The sequence below is a fragment of the Chiloscyllium plagiosum genome, unplaced genomic scaffold (assembly GCF_037043375.1).
Source record: "Chiloscyllium plagiosum isolate Xiang-an unplaced genomic scaffold, Cpla_swu_hap1 HiC_scaffold_4, whole genome shotgun sequence".
NCBI lineage: Eukaryota > Metazoa > Chordata > Chondrichthyes > Orectolobiformes > Hemiscylliidae > Chiloscyllium > Chiloscyllium plagiosum.
Genome location: NW_028270142.1, coordinates 118,326,196 through 118,350,680, shown reverse-complemented (window position 1 = coordinate 118,350,680; position 24,485 = coordinate 118,326,196). Strand labels below are relative to the sequence as shown.

The window sequence follows — 24,485 nt, the reverse complement described above, 5'->3', positions numbered from 1 at the left end:
CGGTAGATGTGGTATATATGGATTTTAGTAAGGCGTTTGATAAGGTTCCCCATGGTAGGCTACTGCAGAAAATACGGAGATATGGCATTGAGGGTGAGTTGGAGGTTTGGATTAGGAATTGGCTGGATGGAAGAAGACAGAGGGTAGTAGTTGATGGCAAAGTTTCTTCATGGAGTGCCGTCACTAGCGGTGTTCCGCAAGGATCTGTTTTGGGACCATTGCTGTTTGTCATTTTTATAAATGACCTGGAAGAGGGGTTAGAAGGTTGGGTGAGCAAGTTTGCGGATGATACGAAAGTCGGAGGAGTTGTTGACAGTGAGGAAGGATGTGGCAGGTTACAGCAGGATATAGAGAAGCTGCAGAGCTGGGCAGAAAGGTGGCAAATGGAATTCAATGTAGCTAAGTGTGAGGTGATTCACTTTGGGAAGAATAACAAAAAGATGGGGTACTGGGCTAATGGTCGGATACTTGGTAGTGTGGATGAGCAGAGGGATCTTGGTGTCCATGTACACAGATCTCTGAAAGTTGCCACCCAGGTAAATAGTGCGGTGAGGAAGGCATATGGCGTACTGGCTTTTATTGGTAGAGGAATTGAGTTCCGGAGTCCTGAGGTCATGATGCAGTTGTACAAGACTCTGGTGCGGCCGCATCTGGAATATTGTGTGCAGTTTTGGTCGCCATACTATAGGAAGGATGTGGAGGCACTGGAACGGGTGCAGAGGAGGTTTACCAGGATGTTGCCTGGTATGGAAGGAAGATCGTATGAGGAAAGACTGAGACACTTAGGGCTGTTTTCATTAGAGAAAAGAAGGTTTAGGGGTGACTTGATTGAGGTGTACAAGATGATTAGGGGGTTAGATAGGGTTGACAGTGTGAACCTTTTCCCGCATATGGAGTCGGGTATTACAAGGGGGCATAGCTTTAAATTAAGGGGTGGTAGATATAGGACTGAAGTTAGGGGTAGGTTCTTCACTCAACGAGTCGTAAGTTCATGGAATGCCCTGCCAGTAGCAGTGGTGTACTCTCCCTCTTTATGGGCATTTAAGCGGGCATTGGATAGGTATATGGAGGATAGTGGGTTAGTATAGGTTAGGTGGGCTTGGATCGGCGCAACATCGAGGGCCAAAGGGCCTGTACTGCGCTGTATTGTTCTATGAAACCTGTCTCTGTGTGTCTGTTGCTCTCTATTTGTCTTTGTCTCTCTGACTCAATCTCTCTTTGTCTCCCTCTTTATCAGGGTACCTCTGTCTCTCCCTCTCTCTCTGTCCACTCCTATCTCTGTCTGTCTCTCCCTCTCTCTCGCCTTCAAGCAGTTGGATTAAGAGCAGCACCAACGGGGCCAAAGAGAGTTCACTTCTCGGAAGGAGAAGCATGGCCAAGGAATGAAGAAATAAACCTTAAAACCATAATAAGCAATTTCTCTCGGAGAGGAAAAGAACACCACAGCTTCTCAGAGGTTGTGGGGTGTTGTGTAAGGGGGAGCCAGGCAGATTGCGAGAAACGAAGGCCAAACCCGGCTGTTCTGAGCTGGAGCAGGAAATGCAGCTCCATAGTGGTGAACCTGTTTGTGAACTCACTGCAGTTCACACCTTCTTCTCTCAGAAACAGCTGATTTGCGGGTGTTTGGAACATCTGAGCATCCAGCTTGTGTTGTCGAATGAGCTGTGGCTTGTTATTTCATTGCAGTGTTAACTCCGTACCTTTAGCGCAGTAACACACTCCAAGGTGCCCCACCCAGAACATTAACCCTTTGACACTGACACACGGGGAGTGGTTTCCCAGGTCTCAATGAGACAGTGGGTGTCTGGTGTCCCTGCACTTCCGCGGCGTCTCCTGACTGTCATTCGCTTCCTCTGACAATGATCGTTCATCAAGGAGACAGCACAACCTGTGCCCTGGCCTCGTAAAGTCAAAATCTGCTTTACAACAAATCAAGGACTTTCTGACATGTCGTCAGTATTGTCATGTGAGAGACGTGGCACCCAATTTGTGGGCAGAGAGCTCTGGCACTAGCAAAGTATGGAGGGAAGGTCTAATGAGGAAAGGCTGAGGGACTTGAGGCTGTTTTGTTAGAGAGAAGAAGATTGAGGGGCGACTTAATTGAGACACATAAGATAACCAGAGGGTTATTTAGGGTGGACAGTGAGAGCCTTTTTCCTCAGATGGCAATGGCTAGCACGAGGGGACATAGCTTTAAGTTGAGGGGTGATAGATATAGGACAGATGTCAGAGGTAGTTCTTTATTCAGAGAGTAGTAGGGGTGGGGAACGCGCTGCCTGCAACAGTAGTAGACTTGCCAGCTTTAAGGGCATTTAAAAGGTCATAGTGGGCGGCACGGTAGCACAGTGGTTAGCACAGTGCCAGAGACCCGGGTTCAATTCCCGCCTCAGGCAACTGTCTGTGTGAAGTTTGCACATTCTCCCCGTGTCTGCGTGGATTTCCTCCGGGTGCCCCGGTTTCCTCCCACAGTCCAAAGATGTGCAGGTTCGGCGAATTGGCCACACTAAATTGCCCGTAGTGTTAGGTGAAGGAGTAAATGTAGGGGAATGTGTCTGGGTGGGTTGCTCTTCAGAGAGCTGGTGTGGACTTGTTGGGCCGAAGGGCCTGTTTCCACACTGAAAGTAATCTAATCTGATCTATGTATTAAGCTGCCAGAGGAAGTAGTGGAGGCTGGTACAGTTACAACATTTAAAAGGCATGTGCGTGGGTATAGAATAGGAAGGGTTTAGAGGGATATGGCCTAAATGGTGGCAAGTGGGATTAGGTTAATTTAGGGTATCTGGATGAGTTAGACCGAAAGGTCTGTTTCCATGTTGTACATTTCTATGACTCTAGTGTCAGAAGCCAATGGATAACATTTTAGGAATCTAAGAAGGGAATGTGGTTAAATGTACAAAGAGTTTGAAAGGATCAAACAAAGTAACTCTGATAGATGGATAATGGCATTGAAAATTGATCAAACAAACGACACTGTTAGAGAAGCAGTTTCTTTCGAGGAGTTCAGAAATTCATTTCCTGAGGTAGTGAGAATTCATGGAGCAGAGAGTTAAAACTGCAAGATTAGCCTCAGAAATAGCAGGTTATTATTAGTTCGTTCATAATTAAAGTTTGGTTTTTGAAATTGGGGAAAATAAATCCTCAAGTGGTCAGGAAAAAGGAGAGCTCATTGAAAATAGTAAAGATAGTTTACCATAGATTAAAAAGGAGACCCATGAGGCAGAAAGAGAATTAAAAAGTCTGAGGTGTTTTCACTGTAATAAAGTAGGATACAAGAAGTCGCAATGTTGATGGTTTTAAAAAAAAGCACTGGGATGAAGAATGTGTGAAAACAGAATAAGCAGGTGAGTTTTGTTACAGTAGTAAAGGAAAGCCCAGGAGAAGCTAAAAAGCTGCAAAAGGATATACAACCTGGCCAGGGGTTGGTTGAGAAGAAAGTGCCAGATCTCTTCATAAAATTTACTTGGATGGATAAAGATTACTCATGTACCAGGAGTAGGAAAAGAAATTAAGTCTTTAAGAGAAATAGGAGCAAGTCAATCTTTGATCGGGAGAGATGAGAAGATAAGAAATTCAGAAGGAATATTGCCTGGAAAGATGGTAATATGTGAAATTCATGGTGAGAAGAGCCATATTCCATTATAGAAGGTGAGGCTGGAGAGTCTAGTGAAATGGTGGTAGGAGTAATCGAAAAATTCTTGGTTCCAGAAACACAGTCCATCCTTGGTAATCACATTGCTAGATCATAGGTGGGAATGATGCATACTGTGGTTGAAAAACCAGTGGAAAATCAGCCAACTGAGGTATTAGAGGAGGTATATGCTGAGATTTCTTTTCTGACTGTCTAGTAAGTAGGTCACAAATCCACAGATTGAAACAGGAGAAGAAATGAAAGCGTTAAGATATAGAATTTGAAGTTCAATTATCAGAAACTATGTTTGATCAAATGGTTGAGAGAAAACAAGAAGAGGTGGAGGAAAAAGTGGAAATTTTCAGTTCAGAGAAATTAGTTGAATTACAACAGAAAGAGGAAAAGAATAGTTGTATCAAAAACCCAGTAGAGAAGAAGAATCTGAGTGTATCCCAGAATGTTACTATCTTACAATGAAGTCTTGATGAGGAAACGGAGACCATCACCTATTCAGCCTGATGAAAATTGGGTAAAAGTTCATCAACTTGTACTACTGGTGGGGTATAGAAAGGAGGTATTACGGGCAGCACATGAATTTGGAGGTCATTTGGGATTAAGAAAATCTCAAGCCAAAATACAGAAACATTTTTATTGTCCTGGATTTCATACAGATGTAGTTCAATTTTGCCAGACATGTCACACATGCCAAGTAAAAGGAAAGCATCAGGCAGTGATAAAACCGGCACCTTTAATACCCATTCCAGCATTTGAAGAACTTTTTACAAGAGTCTTAATTGAATCCATAGTATCACTACCCAAAACAAAAAATTGAAATCAATAGTTGTTGACTATAATGGATGTGTCTACTAGATTTCAAGAGACCATTCCATTACCAAGTATCATGGCTACAAAGATTAGAGAAGTGGGACTCAATTTTTTCTACTAGATACAGACTACCCACAGAAATACAACTGGATCAAGGATCAAATTTTATAACAAAATTAGTCAAATAAGTTGAATAGCTTCAGAATAAAACAATTCAAATCCACTGTACTTGCAGGGAGCATTAGAATGGTGGCATCAAACTTCAAAGACCATTTTGAGAGCCTATGATCAAGACTATCTGGAGGATTAGAATAAAAGAATTCTATTTGTACTTTTTGTAATTAGGGAAGCACCTAATAAATCAATCAAATTCAGTCAATTTGAATTGGTTTATGGGCATGAGGTGAGATGACCATTGAAATTAATTATGGAAGAATTGGTGAGTCAGAGTTCAGAGACTATATATTTGGACTACCTGTCAAATTTACAGGGGAGATTAAAAAGAGCAAATGAGTTAGTTAGACAGCATTTAAAAATAGCCCAGTATATGATGAAACACGAAGCAGACCAAAGATCAAAAATGTGTAATTTTAGTAGTGGAGATGAGGTGTTAGTATTACTACCGTAGAGTCATAGAGATGTACAGCATGGAAACAGACCCTTCGGTCCAACCCATCCATGCCGACCAGATATCTCAACCCAATCTAGTCCCACCTGCCAGCACCCGGCCCATATCCCTCCAAACCCTTCCTATTCATATACCCATCCAAATGCCTCTTAAATGTTGCAATTGTACCAGCCTCCACCACTTCCTCTGGCAGCTCATTTCATACACGTACCACCCTCTGCGTGAAAAAGTTGCCCCTTAGGTCTCTTTTTTATCTTTCCCCTCTCACCCTAAACCTATGCCCTCTAGTTCTAGACTCCCTGACCCCAGGGAAAAGACTTTGTCTATTTATCCTATCCATGCCCCTCATAATTTTGTAAACCTTTATAAGGTCACCCCTCAGCCTCCGACGCTCCAGGGAAGACAGCCCCAGCCTGTTCAGCGTCTCCCTGTAGCTCAGATCCTCCAACCCTGGCAACATCCTTGTAATCTTTTGTGAACCCTTTCAAGTTTCACAATATTTTTCCAATAGGAGGGAGACCAGAATTGCACGCAATATTCCAACAGTGGCCTAACCAATGTCCTGGACAGCCACAACATGACCTCCCAACTCCTGTACTCAATACTCTGACCAATAAAGGAAAGCATACCAAACACCTTCTTCACTGTCCTATCTTCCTGCGACTCCACTTTCAATGAACTATGAACCTGCACTCCAAGGTCTCTTTGTTCAGCAATACTCCCTAGGACCTTACCATTAAGTGTATAAGTCCTGCTAAGATTTGCTTTCCCAAAATGCAGCACCTTGCATTTATCTGAATTAAACTCCATCTGCCACTTCTCAGCCCATTGGCCCAGCTGGTCCAGATCCTGTTATAATCTGAGGTAACCCTCTTCGCTGTCCACTGCACCTCCAATTTTAAAGGTAAGGTTTAGTGGGTCTTATCAAATTAAAAAGAAGTTTTATCAATTTGCTGTTGATTGACAGTAGATTGATGGGATTGTAACTGTCTGAGTTGTATTTATCCTGACTTATGTGGACAGAACATATGGTAAAGAACAAGTGATTTAGAGGAGATATGAGAAAAATCTTTTGACTCAGAGGGTGGTAGACACATGGAATGTACTGCCTGAGAGAGTGCAACATTTAAGAAGCATTTGGATGACTACTTAAAAATGCCAGGGTATATTTAGGCTTTGGACCAAGTGCAGGTAAATGGGAATAATTAGTTTGGTGTTTATTGATTGGCATAGACATGTTGGGCCAAAGCCTATTTCTATACTGTATGACTCTAGATAGGCCTGCTTTTGTACTCAAATCATATATTTATAAAGCCTAGGATTCCATCTAGTTTATTAGCTGTTTAATTAACCTGTCCTTGGTTCAAAGGTTAATGTGCAAAAATTCCCAGGTCTTTCTTGTTACCTTTAAAAATGCCACTATTTAGCTCACATTGTCTCTCCTCATTCTTCCTATCAACAGGTAGAAAAGTGAACCCACCCATCCACTCTAAATCACTTGTTCTTTACCATATGTCTTGTGCCAAATTATAAAATTGAAAAGACTGAGAAAGTTCATCTTGAAATCTCATTGCTCTTATGACTTGAAATTTTATGATTTGCCACTTCAGAATAGGAACTTAAAATTATGAACCCTGGGTTTCTCGGGCATTCTGCAACATTTTCATTTTTAATTTCTTTTTCTGTAGGTTTTTCACCAGCAGCCAGCCCGGATTTCCAGGTAACATTATTTTCTTAAAGCTGATTATTTTTCTGTCATTAACTATTTTTCTTTTCTCTTTTTCAACCACATGTTCAGAGCTGGTTTCCATCTTCATGTGCAAACTGTGCAATCTGTTTTCCCCAAGTCGAGATGAGTTACTAACTCATGTCTCTGAGAAGCATGCTGAGGAAGGTCTGGCTTCAGACGATCTTATTGTTCCATTACGGCCTCTTCCTGCGTCTGAAAATACTGAGAGAAATGAAGAAGGTAGGAACCTGAAATAGTCTTGCCTAACTGTTGTCACTCTTGATTCTACTCCTGAATAACTTTTTTTTATTATTAAGTTAAGACAATGAATTATAACACGACTAGATTTAGATTACATTACATTACATTACAGTGTGGAAACAGGCCCTTCGGCCCAACAAGTCCACACCGACCTGCCGAAGCGTAACCCACCCATACCCCTACATTTACCCCTTACCTAACACTACGGGCAATTTAGCATGGCCAATTCACCTGACCTGCACATCTTTGGACTGTGGGAGGAAACCGGAGCACCCGGGAGAAACCCACGCAGACACGGGGAGAACGTGCAAACTCCACACAGTCGGTCGCCTGAGGCGGGAATTGAACCCGGATCTCTGGCGCTGTGAGGCAGCAGTGCTAACCACTGTGCCACCGTGCCGCCCAGTTTTGTTAAACTCCAAACCAAATAAGAGTTCATCAGTAAGGCTAAAGATGTAGAACCAGAATTAATATTAAAGATCTGTTACCACAATTCTCTGGCATGCTTATAACCAAGCTAAAATTAAGCACTAAGTTTTTACAATAATACTGTCCTACAGAAAACCTATGTTTGTTTGTTTGTGTGTGTATATATATCTCTATCTATGGTCATAGAGTCTTAGAGATGTACAGCACGTCCAACTATTTTCATGCCGCCCACATATCCTACATAAATCTAATCCCATTTATCAGTATTTGGCCCATATCCCTGTAAAAGCTTCCTATTCATGTACCATCCAGATACTTTTTAACTGTTGTCATTTGTACCAGCCTCCATCACTTCCTCTGACAGCTCATTCCATACACGTACCACCTTCTGCATGAAAATGTTGCCCCTTAGATCCCTTTTGATTTTTTTCCCCTCTCACCTTAAACCTATGTCCTCTAGTTTTTGATTCCTTCACCCTGGGGAAAAGACCTTGTCCATTTTCTGTATTCATGCCCTTCATGATTTTATAAACCTCTATAAGTTCACCCCTCAGCCTCTGATGTTCCAGAGAAAATAGCCCAGCCTACTCAGCCTCTCCGTACAGCTCAAATCTTTCAACTCTGGCAATATCCTTGTAAATCTTTTCTGAGCCCTTCCAAGTTTCACAACATCCTTCCTATAGTGGGGAGGCTACAATTGCACGCAATATTCCAAAAGTGGCCTAACCAATGTCCTATACAGCCAGAACATTATCACCTAACTCCTATATTCAATGCACTGACCATTGGCAAGCATACCAAATGCCTTCCTCACTGTCCTATCTACCTACAACTCCACTTTCGAGGAACTATGAACCTGCATTCCAAGGTCTCTGTTCAGCAACATTCCCCAGGTGCTTACCATTAAATGTGAAGTTCCTGCCTGATATGCCTTTCCAAAATGTAGCAGTTCACATTTATCTAAATTTAACACCATCTGCCACTCCTCAGCCCATTGGCCCATCTGATCAAGATCCCTTTGTATTCTGAGGTAACCTTTTTCGCTATCCACTACACCGCCAATTTTGGTGTTACCTGCAAATTTACTAACCATACCTCCTATGTTCACATCCAAATCATTTATATAAATGTCGAAAATCAATGGACCCAACACTGTTCCTTGTGGCACACCGCTGATCACAAGCAGGAGAAAGTGAGGACTGCAGCTGCTAGACATCAGTGTTGAAGAGTGTGGTGCTAGAGAAGAACAGCAGGTCAGGCAGCATTGGAGGAGCAGGAGAATGACATTTCGAGACGAAGCCCTTCATTAGGAATGACCTCTAGTCTGAAAAACAACTGTCCACCACAACCCTCTGTCTTCTACCTTAGAACCTGTTCAATATCCAAGTGGCTAGTTCTTCCTGTATTCCATGTGATCTAACTTTGCTAACCAGTCTACCATGAGAAGCCTTGTTTTTTTTTATAGATATTTTTATTAGAAATTTAACATTTTTACAAGTTTACAAAAATAAACAAAACTCTCAGATATAAACATTGATATACAATTAGCTCAAATATACAATAACCAAAATTTGACAAAAAAAAACAAAACAACAAAACAAAAAAAAAACGAAAATAAAAAAAAAACACAAACAAACAAAACTCAACTATCTACTAATCTAACCTACAACTAACCAGGGTGTATATTTAAGTCTCTTACATGCTCGGGATGTGTTAACATCAGATATGATAAAACCCGTATTCGTGCGGGATTCCTCCCCCGAGGGGCCGCGGACCAGCCAGGTTTGTAGTCTCAATTAAATAAAAGCCCTTGTTAGGATAGCCGAAATATCTGTATTTATGTAATTCAAAAAGGGCTGCCATATTTTATAAAATAATTCGGTCTTTCGGTGCACCATATTTGTAAGGAAGTCAAGGGGAATACATTCCATAATTAGTCTGTGCCAATTTGAAAGTCCAGGGGGGCCCTCCGCCACCCAGTTCATCAAAATATTTTTCCTTGCACGGAAAGAAAGAATAGAAAATAGTCTCTTCCCGTAAGTGTCCAGGGAGGGAAAGTTCGAAAAGCCGAAGAGGAGAGATACGGGGTCCACTTTTATTTCCGTTCCTAAAATTTCTGTCAGGGTGCTTGCTACTTTAGTCCAATATCTACGGATCTTATGACAGGTCCATAAGCAATGTACAAGAGTGCCCACCTCTATTTTGCATTTAGGACACATTGGAGATGCTCCTGCCTTAAATTTTGCCAATCGAACCGGTGCTATATGGGCCCTATGAAGTATCTTCAGCTGGATAGCCTGGGTTCTGTTACAAATAGTAATTCTTCTAGCATTTTCCCAGATATCATTCCACGTTTCTGTGGAGATTTCTAGTCCCAGATCCTGATCCCATGTTTTAAGCAGATTATCCATATCTCCCGATACTTCATCATGTAGCAAATGATTAATATTACTGACGGAAGATACCCCCACTGGTCGTAGGACACTACATTCTCTATCGGATTTATAAAGACTATCTAATAACGTAGTCTTCTTCTGTATAAAATCTCGAATTTGGAAGTATCGAAAGAGGTCTCCATTGGGTAATCCGAATTTCTGACGCAGCTGTCCGAAAGACATCAGGACCCCATCTTTAAATAAATCCCCGAGACATGAGATACCCCTGGATCTCCAGAGTTTAAAAGTGGCATCTGTTAACCCCGGTTGGAATCCCCATGCTCCCACTATCGGTGCATAGGGGGATGTTTTATGTGAATTACCCTCATTTTGCCGCATTATATTCCAAGCCTTGATTGTATTCAGTATTATAGGGTTTTTACAGTGATCTGTAATGATTTTCCTCTTGTCTGAGAATAAAAGGTTAATAAGTGGGTATTTTACTTGAGAAGCCTCGATGTCCAACCAGATTGATTGTGGATCAGACAAGACCCAATCAGCTATATAACATAATAGGGAACTTAATTGATATTTCCTAAAATCTGGGAAGTCCAATCCACCCCTTGCCTGTGGAAGCTGTAACTTCTTCAGCTTAATGAGGGGCGGCCTATGGTTCCAGATAAAGGAACTCAGCCAGCCGTATAATTTACATAAAGCTGTCCTCGGCAGCATCACCGGAAGCATTCTCATAGGATATAGGAGACGGGGCAGGATATTCATTTTGATTAATGCTATTCCACCCAACCAGGAAATTGGCAGGTCTCCCCATCGCTGGAGGTCCTGCCTTATCCTTTCCAATAAATATACAAAATTAGCCTTATACAACTGACCAAATACTGGGGTAATAAAAATGCCTAAATATAAGAAACCCTCCAGGGACCAGCGAAAGGGAAAAAGGGAACCGTCCGCTAAGCGGGGTATCACAGTAAGGCCACCCATTGGCATAGCCTCCGATTTTGAAAAGTTAATTTTATAGCCTGAGAATGCACTAAATGTATTAATAACTTGGATTAAGCGAGGTATGGACATCAAAGGGTTACTGAGGAATAGAAGAACATCATCTGCATAAAGGGTAATTTTATGTTTACCTGTACCAATCCTTGGGGTCACTATATTAGGATCAGCTCGTATAGCTTCTGCTAGTGGTTCAATTATTAGCGTGAATAACAATGGCGAGAGGGGACATCCCTGACGGCAGCCCCTACCCACACTGAAGCTATCCGAGCCTAATCCATTGGTAACCGCAACTGCTTTGGGATCACTATACAATGTTGAGATCCATTTGGTAAACACCTGTCCAACACCAAATCTCTCCAATGTGTAAAACAAATATGACCATTCGACCCTATCAAATGCCTTTTCCGCGTCTAATGAAACCACTACTCCTGGTATCTTTCCCTGATGACAAGCTTGAATCATATTCAGAGCCCTTCTAACATTATTGGATGATCTACGGCCCTTAATAAACCCCGTCTGATCCTCCTTTATAATATGTGGCAGTATCCTTTCTAATCTCAGTGCTAACGTTTTAGAGAGGATTTTAAAATCTACATTTAGCAAGGATATTGGTCTGTATGATGTACAATCTTCTAGGTCCTTTCCTTTTTTAAGGATAAGAGAGATATTTGCCTCTTTCAGCGAAGGCGGGAGACAGCCCTGACTATATGCATAGTTATACATATCCATAAGTGGACCAACCAGTATTTCTGTAAATTCTTTATAGAATTCAGCTTGAAAGCCATCTGGGCCCGGCGTCTTACCATTTTGAAGGTGCCTAATTGCATCAACTATTTCTTGGGGTGAAAGAGGAGCATTTAGGACCGATACTTGTTCCGGAGTTAGGTCTGGAAAAGTCAAATTTTTTAAAAATGACTGCATCCTCTTCGTCCTATCTTCACAATCGTGTGATTTATATAACTCAGAATAGAATTTTCTAAAGGTCGCATTAATCTTTTTATGATCATGAGTCAAAATATCCGTACTTTCCTTGATAGACATAATAGTCTGAGGGGCCTTTTTTTTCTTTGCAAGAAATGCTAAGTATCTACCCGGTTTGTCGCCATATTCATATAACCTTTGCTTTGCAAATAATATTTCCCACTTAGCCGTTTGAGTAAGTGTAGTATTTAGAGCTGTCCTAAGAGCTGTAATCCTTTGCAATTTAATAATAGAGGGTCTATCAGTGTATGCTGTTTCAGCCGCTTTTAAGCGGGCTTCAAGCAGACGCTGTTGTTCTCCCTTTAATTTCTTCTGGGTCGCTGAGTAGGAGATGATCAAGCCTCGCGTGTAAGCTTTGATGGTCTCCCACATCATTGACGGGTTGCTAGCTGTACCTGAATTAATTTCTAAAAAAGTTTTAAATTCTTGAGAGAAGTACTTTACAAATTTACTATCTTTCATTAAGAAGGGGTCCATACGCCAATGCCGAGGGGATGTCCCACTGTTCCTCGCCTTAGTTTCCATATATACAGCAGCGTGGTCAGAAATTGCTATATTACCTATTTTACAGGATGATATGGAATTTAGAAAAATTGAGGGGGCAAAAAACATATCAATTCTGGTGTGACATTTATGTGGATTAGAGTAGAAAGAAAAATCTCTACCCTGTGGATGAAGACATCTCCATACATCTACTAATCCTAATTCTTTGTTCAGATCCATCAATTGTCTAGATCTGGGAGATACTCCTGCAGTACTCTTGGGAATCCTGTCTATTTCCGGATCCATAATACAATTAAAGTCTCCCCCTATAATTATATGACGGGCATCAAAAGCCATCAATTTTGAAAAGGCTTCCGTTATAAATTTAAAGGGGTGTGCCGGGGGGCAGTACAAATTTAAAATCCCATATACCTCTCCATTTATGAGAGCTTTAATCAAGATATATCGTCCAGATTCGTCTTTTATCTGCTTTAGGATTTTGAAAGGGAAATTCTTCCGAATAAGAATAACAACTCCCCTGCTTTTTGAGCTAAAAGAAGAAAAAAAGGCCTGATCAAATCTGCCCTGTCGTAATTTCAAGTGTTCTTTATCTGACAGGTGTGTCTCCTGTAGGAGAGCTATATCAACTCTTTCCTTCTTAAGATTTGATAATATTTTCTTCCTTTTAAGTGGCGAATTACTCCCCTTGACATTCCAGGTGCACCACTTAACCAATTGATCAACCATAATCCTCTGGGCCAATCCGAGACCCCTCGGGAGGGGGAACCCTATCCAGAACATCCCGAGCATGGAACATGTAAAATTTACAAAAATAAACCCTCTTTAATACACCCACAACAATACAGTAAAAAACTATTTCTAAATAAAAAAGATATAAAATGTATCTAAGTGGAGACTTTCCCCCTTGTTCCCAGGGGGCATCACTTCCTCTCCAAAAATCCCTCATATCCTCTCCCAACCAATGCCCCACCCTTGACCCAGGCACTCCTCAATAAAATGAGGAAAATTCAAATATAATACAAAGCTAGAGTTAACAGTGAGCACCCCACCCCCACCCCTACCAACACCTGGGTATATTTGGTAATGTTAATACCATATATAAACATATAACTATAAAATTACCAGTTCAACAAATAATAATTAAATATGATAATACAAAATAACGAAGGGAAAAACAACCCCGCTCCTAAAGACAGAGGTAAAATCGAATAAGGTAACCACCTCCCCCCACCAACATTAACCAAATCCCCCAGCTTATATATACATATATATACATACACATACATATATATATATACATACATACACACACACACACATATACATACACCCCTCATATATACATAAAATTAATAACAGAAAACAACTCCAAGGGGGGGGGGGGGGAGAAAATCAAATCCCTCTCCCCACCCCCCATAATAATATTAAGCAATAGGGTAAGAAAAAAAAAAGGGAGGGGATATAAACCAGAACGGGGGGGGGGGGGAAGGCAGACCAACATCCATTATGTCCTACAGTTTATCTAAGAGAGTCCAAGAATTCCTTAGCCTTTTCTGGTGATCCAAAGTTATATACAGATCCTTCATGGTTAAAGCGTAACATCGCTGGGTAGCGTAAGGAGTACTGTACATTTAAGTCCCTTAAACGCTTCTTCGCCTCGTCGAATGCCTTCCTCTTTCGAACCAGATCCGGGGAAAAGTCCTGAAATAGCATGATCTTGGATCCTTTGTAGATCATAGCTTGGGGGTCTTTTCCGAGATTTCTAGAGGCTTCTAGGAGTATCTGCCTCTCCCTGTAGCTCTGCAGCCGGAACAGGACCGGGCTGGTTCGAGCCGGGCCCGCGTATTGCTACCCAGTAGGCCCATTCCACCCTTACCTGGCCTGATCCAGCTTGCAGATTTAAAAGTTGTGGCAGCCACTGCTCCAGGAATGCTGTAAGCTGGCCTTCCTCTTCCTGTTCGGGAAGGCCCAGCAAACGAATATTTTTTCGACGGCCTCGATTATCGAGGTCGTCAATATGATTTTCCAAGGTCCGGACTCGCTGCTCGAGAGTCCGGACCTGATCCACGGCCGATTGAGCGGTTGTCTCCGAGGTCGCGGCCTTTAGCTCCGCCCCTCCGACTCGGCGTTGAATTTCTTCAATTTCACGGTCGTGCTTCTGCAGCGCGGCCGAGAGCGACTCCCAACGATTCCTGGATTCGACGATAAAGGCATCGATCTTCGAGTCAAGCTTGGAAAGCATTTCTGCAAGGCTTGTTACTGTTGGTAAGTCCCCCGGGGCGGCTGTGGACGCCTCTGCTGCAGCTGGAGAGTGTGGGGGAGGGGTTCCTGCTTGCTGAGAGCTGCGGGCTCCCTTAGTCATTTTAACTTAGGATAAAGTTGCTTAAATGTAATATTACACAACTAATTGAGTTACTAAACTATTAAAAATGATTTATAAATGATTTGGTGAGCTTGGTAGGGGGTAGGTGACCCACTGTGCCCAAGTCTTGGGAGGAGCACTATAGACTCAGTCTTACTGGGTCGCCGCCATCTTGGATCCCCCCCGAGAAGCCTTGTTAAACGCCTCACTAAAGTCCATGTAGATCATGCCCACTGCCTTTATCAATCCTTTTTGTTACTTCTTCAAAAAACTCAATCAAGTTAGTGAGACACGATTTCCCACGTACAAAGACATGTTGACTATCCCTAATCAGTCCTTGTCTTTTCAAATACATGCAAAGCCTGTCCCTCAGGATTCCTTTCAACAACTCATCCATCACCGGTGTCAGGCTCACCGATCTATAGTTTCTGGCTTTTCCTTACCACCTTTCTTAAATAGTGGTACCACATTAACCAACCTCCAGTCTTTTGGCACCTCTCCTTTAGCTATCGATTATACAAATATCTCAGCAAGGAACCTGTCTAGCTTCCCACAGAGTTCTAGGATGCACAGGGATTTATCCCTTGTATGTGTTTAAGCACCTCCTTCTCTGTTATATGGACATTTTTCAAGATGTCACTATTTATTTTCCCACTTTCTATATCTTCCATATCTTTCTCCACAGTAAACGCAAAATACTCATTTAATATATCCTCTGTCTCCTGTGGTTCCACATATAGGTAGCCTTGCTGATCTTTAAGAGCCCCTATTCTCTCTCTTGTTATCCTTTTGTCCTTAATATATTTATAAAATCTCTTTGGATTCTTCTTAACCCTATTTCACAGGGCTTTCTCATTTCCTCTTTTTGCCCTCCTGATTTCCCTCTTAAGTATATTCCTACTACCTTTATACTCTTCTATGGATTTACTTGATCTCTGATGTCTATACCTGACATATACTTCCTTCTTTTTCTTGAATAAAGCCTTAATTTCTCTCATCATCCAGCACTCTCTACATCTACTAGCCTTGCCCTTCATCCTAATAAGAACGTACTGTCCCTGGACTCTTGTTATCACATTTTTTAAGGCTTCACATTTTCCGTCCATTCCTTTACCTGCAAACGTGTAGCCCAATCAACTTTTGAAATTCTTGGCTAATACATCAAAATTGTCCTTCCTTCAATTTATAACTTTAACTTTTAGATCTGATCTATCCTTTTCAATCACTACTTTAAAACAAGTAGAATTATGGCCGCTGCCCCCAAAGTGCACCCCCACTGATACCTCAGTCACCTGCCCTGCCTTATTTCCCAAAAATAGATAAAGTTTTGCATGTTCTGTAGTAGGTCCATCCACATAATGCATCAGAACATTTTCTTGTATGCAGTTAACAAATTTCTGTCCATTCATGGCTTTAACACCATGGCAATCCCAGTCTATGTTTGGGAAATTAAAATCCCCCTACTATAACCACCTTATTATTCTTACAGATCTTCTTGCAAATTTATTTTTAAATTTCCCACTGACTGTTGAGGGGGGTCTATAGTACAATCCCAATAAAATGATCATCCCTTTATTTCTCAGTTCCACCTAAGTGACCTGTCTGGATGTATTCCCTTGAATATCCTCTTTAAGTACAGCCGTCATCTTATCCCTAATCAAAAACTCCACTCATGTCTTGTCCCCCCTTTCTATCCTTCCAATAACATCTATACCCTGAAATATTTAGCTGCCACTGCTGTCCATCCCTGAACCTGTCTTTGTAATTGCTATGATGTACCATGCCCGGAGTTCATATGCCTTACCTGTTAGGCCTCTTGCATTGAAATAAATGCAGTTTAATTTGTCAGTCCTGTGTTGTTCTCTGTTTTGTCCCACGTGTTGCCCTTCTTCCTGCCTGCCCCGACTATTTGACTCACTCCCTTTCCCAACTGTACCAGTCTCAGACTGATCTCTTTCGTCACCATCTTCCTGGGTCCCCCTGAACAGCTTTTGCAAATCTCCCTGCCAGTATATTAGTCCCCTTCCAATTCAAGTACAATCCGTCCTTCTTTAACAGGTCACTTCTACTGGAAGAGATTCCAATGATCCAAAAATGTGAAGCCTTCTTCCCTGCACCAGCTCATCAGCCAGGCATTATCTGCTCCATCCTCCTATTCCTACTCTCACTAGCTTATGGCATTGGGAGTGATCCAAATATTACTACCCTTGAAGACCTTTTTAAATTGCTGCCCAGTTTCCTATATTCACTCCTCAGAATCTCATCCTTTTCTCTTCCTGTGTCATTAGTTTCAATTGTACAACCTCCTGCTAGCCCCACTCCCCTTTGAGAATATTCTGCACCTTCACCTTGATCCTGGCACCAGGGAGGCAACACACCATTCTGATTTGTCCTTGTTGGCCACAGAATCATCTGTCTATGCCTCTGACTAGAGAGTCCCCTATCAAAATCAATTGCTTGGAACTCCTCATTACATTAGAGCCAGTCTCGGTACCAGACTGTTCGTGCTACATTCCCCATGAGTCCAACACCCCTACATTTTCCAAAATAGCATACTGGTTTGAGATGGCAATAGCCACAGGAGACTCCTGCATGACCAGTCTCCCCCTCCTATCTTTCCTGGTACTAATCCATCTACCTGACTGTATCTGTAGTTTTTTCTTCCTTCCTATAGCTGCCATCTACCATGCCCCCTAGCTTCTGTAAATTCCTCATTGCCTGTAACTGCTGCTCCAACCAATCCATGCATCCAATGAGATTCACCCAAACATACTTCCTGCAGACATAATCATCAGTATCATGGAAACTGTCCCTAATCCTTACATCTGACAGGAAGAGTATGTCACTGCACTAAAGGCCATCTTTGCACCTTAACTATTTATAGACCCAAAAAATAGTCTTACTGCTCTAAAAACATTGCTCTGGGCTAAATTAGTACCTGTTTTATATTTTTAAAGTTTAACCAAGAGACAGATCTCAATAAACATATAATCAATAAAGAACCCACTTTACTCACTATTTTAGCCTTCCAAAATAAACAGTAAGGTTACTCTTTAAAAAGCCACTTTGCTGCTCCCTGCTGTGAGCTTTTCCACACAGGTTTGTCCAAGGTCACCTGTGAATTTCACTGTTTGTTAATTTTTCTTAGACCAATTCAAATGTCCAGAAATACTTGAAATCAAATAGCAGAGGCAGCTGTGCAGATTCACTGCTGGGTCAGACAGCAGTGTAGGTTTCTTTCTCCAATTGAAACACTTCCCATGTGGACACTGCAAGTGCCTTTGTCTGTCTTCCTCCTTTTTTAAAGTACCATTGTTTTGATTTTTCCCCAAAGTTCCAAGCCAATGCAGTAGCTTATAAAAAAGTAATTATTGCTTCTAGAAATCAGCTCCAACCTTGGAAATATCTTTAAAAAGGAGCAGCTCTTAAAGCCACAATATTTTCCCATTGTTAAATGTTGGATGACCAAGAATCTGTGTTTATTATTCCTAGATCTTTACAACCATTAAACACATGGAAGTGTTACACTGTAGATTTTCTGCTGGTTTATGCCCCTCATGCATTTTTATTTCATTTTTTGGCAGGAGCTAGAAGCAAACCTTTTCACTGAATTTAGATTTTTTTATACAGTAGCCAGAATGTCTTGATGCTAGCAAGCATTTGCAAAGCAGCGACTAACAAGTGAATGCCTGTTTAATTTTCCCCACTTTTCTGTGCATGAGATGATGATAGGGCAAGATAATGAATTGAACCGAAACCCATGGCTATGGAATATTGCAAAATATGCTTAAGTAAAGGAGGGTGGAAGAAAATCTTTTTCCAACAGTGATGCTGACAACAAAGATCTAAGTGTTTAATTTTGGTTGTGAACTATATAATCAGTAAAGAAATATAAGACACTTTAATGGTTGCTGCAGTTCTAAAATAGCATCTTTAAAATGATCAAACAAGCAGGGGAAGCATTCAATTACAGTTATTCATTCTTTGGAGGAGAAGGCACTGTCATCATAATTTATGGTAGCTGATGAAGATGGTTTCTATAGAGGCGGGAAAGGAAAATTCCATCTTTACTTCACTAAAATGAAGCATGAGAACCATTGGCTATTTTGAGGCATAGTGCAGCTTAGGAGAGTTAATTAATTTATTCTCTAACTAGACTAGTGAATATTACATAATTCTATGAAGCTTAATAAATGAATAGGTTCTTTTTGTATTGTATATTCGATCTGAAAAGGCTGGTGTTTATATGGCGCAAGCTCGTTCCAGGTCTTGTTCAACCTCCTTATAGTCTGTTAGGTACTTTTTAAAATAGTTGAGAGTGTGTTGCTGGAAAAGCAGAACAGGTCAGGCTGCATCCGAGGAGCAGAAAAATGGTTTTTCGGGCCAGAGCCCTTCATCAGGAATCATTCCTGATGAAGGGCTCCGGCGCGAAACGCCTATTATCCTGCTCCTCGGAAGCTGCCTGACCTGCTGTGCTTTTTCAGCAACACACTCTCAACTCTGATCTCCGTCATCTGCAGACCTCACTGTCTCCCACCTTTTGAAATAGTCTGGTATGTACTTTTTGTTTCAATGTAGGGAAATACATTGGCTAATTATGCAAACAGCAAGGCCTATAAACAATAAAAAAAAACAAATAATCTGGTTTTGTCATGTATTGATCGATCAATAGTCATTGGTTGAGAATCCAAAAAAAATTAAAATATTCTCCATGGTTTCTGTTGAATATCTACCAAAGTGATAATGACTGATTAGTTTAATCACTGTCTTCTTCCTAAACATAATTTCCAACATGAGACTAAGTAGACAAGAGGCTGGTGTCGAGAGTGTGGTGCTGGAAAAGCACACCAGGTCAGTCAGCATCTGAGAAGCAGGAGAATTGACGTTTCGGGCAAAGGCCCTTCATCAGGCTATGATCTGAGAGGGGGACAGGTAGCTGAGAGTGCGCTAGGTAGGTGGAGGTGAGGGTAATGGCGATAGGTCAGAGAGAAGGGTGGAGTAGATGGGTGGGAAGGAAAATGAACAGATACGAAAGGTCAGGAGGGTGGTCAGGAGAGCTGGAAGGTGGAACCGGGATAAGATGGGGGCACAGGAAAAGAGAAAACTGGTGAAATCCACATTGATGCTGTGGGGTTGGAGAGTCCCGAGGCAGAAGATGAGGTGTCCTTCCTCCAGGCATCGGATGCTTTGGGAGTGTCGATGGAGGAAGCCCAGGACCTGCATGTCCTTGACAGAGTGGGAGGGGGAGTTAGTGTTTGGCCACGGAGCAGCGGGGTTGGTTGGTGCCGGTGTCCTGGAGATGTTCTCTGAAGTGCTCTGCATGTATGCTAGTGCCAGGTGAAATCACTTGTCCATTCAGTGAAGAGCTGCAGCAGCCACTGATGGCGGTATAATGAGGTTCTTAACATTTCATTGTAACAAGGGTGTGGTCCAAACATCAGCTAAACTAAATTGTGTGACGAATGTGCATGCTTTTGCCACTAGGGGATGTGATTTGGGAATATAGCAAACTGCTGCAATAAGTGTATTGTGGAAATTCAGGCTCTGAATGAGAATCTGCGGTTCTTTGTCGGTGAACATTTTCATTTTCTGGCCCTTGAGTGTAATTGGTAAGTTTAGCATGCTTAATACACATTTATTTGGAAAACAAAATGCTTTAATAGTAGTTGCAAATAAAAACCGGCTCTTGGAATTTTCATTAAAACCAAATGACTTGAGGGGATTTTTGTTAGCTTCCATGTGCTGCTGAAGGAAATTTTGTTGAACTTTAAGATCAAGACAATCCGCTATGAAAATTCCCATCTGATCTGCCATTTTTGACTGTCCAGAAAATTTGAGGGCATTAATGGATACATATCAGCTAACTGTGTTTCTTTCATAAGGAGAAAATGGCAAATACAATTAATAATCTATTATTGCAATTGCAAATTCCTGTAAACTTGTAGAGGTTCATTGTCGTATCTTAGACTTTGCCAGTGTAGTAGCATTCCTTTGTGGTTGGCTGCTTTTTTTCTGCAGATTTTTAATTTAACTAATATAAATTTTGCAAATAGGGAGGATATAGACGATGGCAGTGATGAATACTAGTTCCTAATAAGGCTGCAGCATCATACTGAAATCATAATCAGTGCTACATACCTCTTAAAATGCCATATTTGGGCCTTAGAAACTTGCTTTACAAATGAGCTAAATGATGTCACAATGGTGTTGACGTTGTGAAGAACAATCAGTTTGTATTGTAAATCATATAAATATGTACGACACAACAAAATGGTTACATACCTTGAAGCTCAGGCACAGCGATGTGTTCCAAGCGACGAAAAGTGCGAAAGCGCAGTAAATGTAAACGTCGTCGCAGGGTCGCCAAAAAACGTGTCTGCTAATAAGATGGTCAGATAGTAACAAGGTCCAGACCTGAAGTATAAACAAGAAACAGAACTGACTGTTATGTCGACATCCACTGGCCTGGAAGACAACCTGCCTCACCGCGTAAAGCTTTTTACTGTACCTTATCATTGTACAGCAAAATAAAATTCTCAAGTAGCTTGAGTGTTCAGTATAAATTCTAATGTGCACTGTATTTAATTTATACTTATTTTCCTTCTCCTCCCTCATGATTGAGGAAGAATAGCTTCCACTTGGGATGGGTTCAGGGATGGTTGATATGTCCATGCAGTCTGTGGTGCTTGAAAGGTTGAGTGACCTTTGGTGTATTCCCTTCAATGCTTTTCTCCTCAACAAAGACTCTTAACGTACTCACTGTAATGAGCTTTCCTCCTCGACATTTTCTGTACACTGAGACTATTTCACTTATACAAACACCCTTCTCTTATCCGCATAGGTGTTGGATATAGCTGTAGCTTCAACAGGCTCCACCTGTAGGAGAGAAGTTGGAGGTGGTAGAGAGCTATAACATGGATGTGGGAAATTTCTATAAGGAGAGAATGGAATGAAGAGAACAATTCTAAACTCCATTAACTCTGCTGACTCGGAGACATGAAAATTTGGAAATGTGCCATATGACTGCATTACCTAATAATACATTAGTGAGAATGAAAAAGTAGCTCCAAAAACCCAAATTAAACCCTCAAGAAAACATCAATAGGAGCCCTCAAGGGCAAAATTATGACTCCTGTTGAGGCGGGGTGGGGGAAGGAGCTCTTAAAAATGGAGGTGTCCTGATTCCAGACTCCATTCCTGGTGTTTCTGATTTTCAGGAGCACCTGTTACAATTGCATTCTGCTTCAGGTTGCTAGCCTGCATTCCTGACCAAACCATTTCCATTGTGGATATAAGGCATATTTCTTTCTTTGCTACAATTTTCATGAAGTCAGGCTGGCGTTTCAAAGGGTGACTTACACTAACTCAGAGATATCATGAACCATAATATGTATGAAGGAATCTTTTCAAATATAAGTTCAGAAGGTCATGTCTCCACCCACTGCCCAGGCTTACCTGCACCATCCCTGATTCCAAAATATGCCCACTACCCTCCTCAAATCCCACAAGATAAGGAACTTCCATGCCTACTCAACCTCCATTCACCATCCAAAACTAATGAGTAATGCAGTGACAGTAGTAATTCATTTATTACTTTGCACTTTCTTTCTTTCTCCCTTTTAAAGATATGGACCATGGGAAGTAACAATAGCAGAAACTGTAAATACTTGAAACTTCTAATCTCTGTGTAAACAAACACTGTGCAATTGATTAGAGAAATCTGAAATCCAGAGCTGTAAATCAAGCTTTCTGTTTCTCCCTAGTGCTCACAAGATGTCCTTACCTTTAGTGACTAGCTTAAAAGTAGCGTCAAAATTTCTAAGTACATGGTAAATGTGATTGAGGCCTTGCAGTTAAAGAAATATTTTGCATCAGCAAGTCAGATTTCTTTACATGTGAAATAAGTTTAAGAATGAAGCTGGGAGGCATTTAATGATTTTACAAACAGCCTATAGGTTCTGAAAAGGCAGGTATACTCTGACATTCCCCATTTGGGTTCTGCAGACTACCAAGGATTTTCTGAGTTTTTATATGAAAGCTCATTATCTCAAGCTGGTTTTGAACACATGAATGATACTGGTATTGACTAAGCACAATGATTTGAAAATCTAAAGTGATCACTGCATATTAGGTAATAGTGTGTAATTTTAATTTTCTTGTGGATAACTGGTCTTGTCAGCTGTCTTTTGGTAAATTAAAAATCAAAGTGTATAGTCTGGAAGTTTATTAATTGTGTGTTTGAAGTAAACTTTGAAAAATGCCAGATTTATTTTATACAAAGTGGTGTTGGTAAAGTAGAATTTCCTATTTGGGATAGTTCAGGTAGGAACTTCTGGAAAATTGAGACAGTCTGTTGAAGTTGCAAAGATTACCTGATCATTTGTCAACCATCTTAGCTATATTTTAAGTATCCATTTTTTAAAAACATAAATGTGCTAGAAGCTTCTATGGGAACGCAGCCTATTTTGAAATTATAAATATAATATGTATTTACTTTGCTAAACAGTGGGTGTGTCTTAAACCTCTGCACATCTTATTGACAACATGGCCAATAGCCTGTCTTGTGCCAAGTTATGAGCTGAGTAAAATATGTATTTCTGAGATGAATTCTGAAATGAGTAAAACATTTCTTATAGAGGAAAATTGACTTCAATGTCGAGTAAAGGATAAAACTCTTACCACCAAAAATTGGCATTATCATATATCCCATTGCCTACAATATATTATTTAAGACAAAAAGGATCAATGCACAAGACTCTTGATAAACAATGAGATTGAACCTAAACTTACAAGAAACAGCAAATAAGATTGAGGACAATCATAAGGAATGGAAGAAAGATGATAAGTGAGGGGAAAATTGTGGAATTACAGTGTTAAAATGGAGAATGGGGATATTCTTTCCAGTTTTTAAATGCTGGTAAAAGAAGTAAGTGTTGCTACTTATGAAGGATGAAGATACCTTGCTCCCATATTTGGAGTGTCATAGAGGTCATTTGTCATGCAGAGTGACGCCAACAGCATGGAATCAAATCCCACACTGAATGACCCTTCTCAACTTCTCCCCATGCCTGACGCATGGTGACTCTCAGGTTAAACCACCATTAGTCATCATTCTGTAATAAGAGAACAACCTATAGTTAAGTAGGACAATGGCAACTTTACCTTACCTTTAGTGACTAAGTTAAAACTGAAATAGTCAAAATTTATAAGTACATGATAAATGTGATTGAGGCCACAGAGTTAAAAATCTTAAGTGAGGTGGCAAATAGTTCCATGTCTGCACTGGCCACCGTAGTTGCAATTTTTATCCTAAATTGGAATGGGGATTTATAAGAATAACTGTCTGTCTCTCTGATATTGCACCTTTGTTCACTATAATATGGAAATATCAGTTGCAATCTCAGTAATTATGGACAATTCTGATTGCCTATCTTGTAATTCTGTTTTAACTTAAGCATCAGCTGTGAAAAGGAAAAGGGGAAGACCCAAAGGTTCAAAGAAAAAATTCTACACTGAAGCAGAGGAATTAGGAGAAGCTGGCAATTGCAATCTGAGTGCAGAGAATAAACTTGACCAAGAAGAGGAGGAATTGGAGGAGTCTGATAGCTTGGACTGTAGGAAATGCAGTCGGAAATTCTCGAACAGGAGACAGCTGCAGAAACATCGCTGCTTTGTTGTTCTGAAGGATGATGGAGAAGAAGAAGAAGAAGCAGAAGATGGTAATAGCTATTCATTACCAAACATTA

General features: G+C 41.0%; 1 protein-coding gene across 5 annotated transcripts in view; it reads left to right on the top strand.

Annotated features, from left to right (window-relative positions):
- The window catches only part of zfat (zinc finger and AT hook domain containing), a 148,624-nt gene that overhangs the window by 11,988 nt on the left and 112,151 nt on the right, over positions 1-24,485 (top strand). For 3 of the 5 annotated variants that reach the window (XR_015757035.1, XM_087986618.1, XM_087986617.1), the window contains exons 2-3: positions 6,770-7,050; positions 24,195-24,458. Coding sequence is in view for 4 of the 5 variants with exons in the window: in XM_087986618.1 (XP_087842744.1) it covers positions 6,770-7,050; positions 24,195-24,458 (545 nt within the window). In the remaining variant the exon portion in view is untranslated. The remainder of the gene's footprint in view (positions 1-6,769; positions 7,051-24,194; positions 24,459-24,485) is intronic. The other 2 variants (XM_043687866.2, XM_087986619.1) reach the window with 2 other exon arrangements.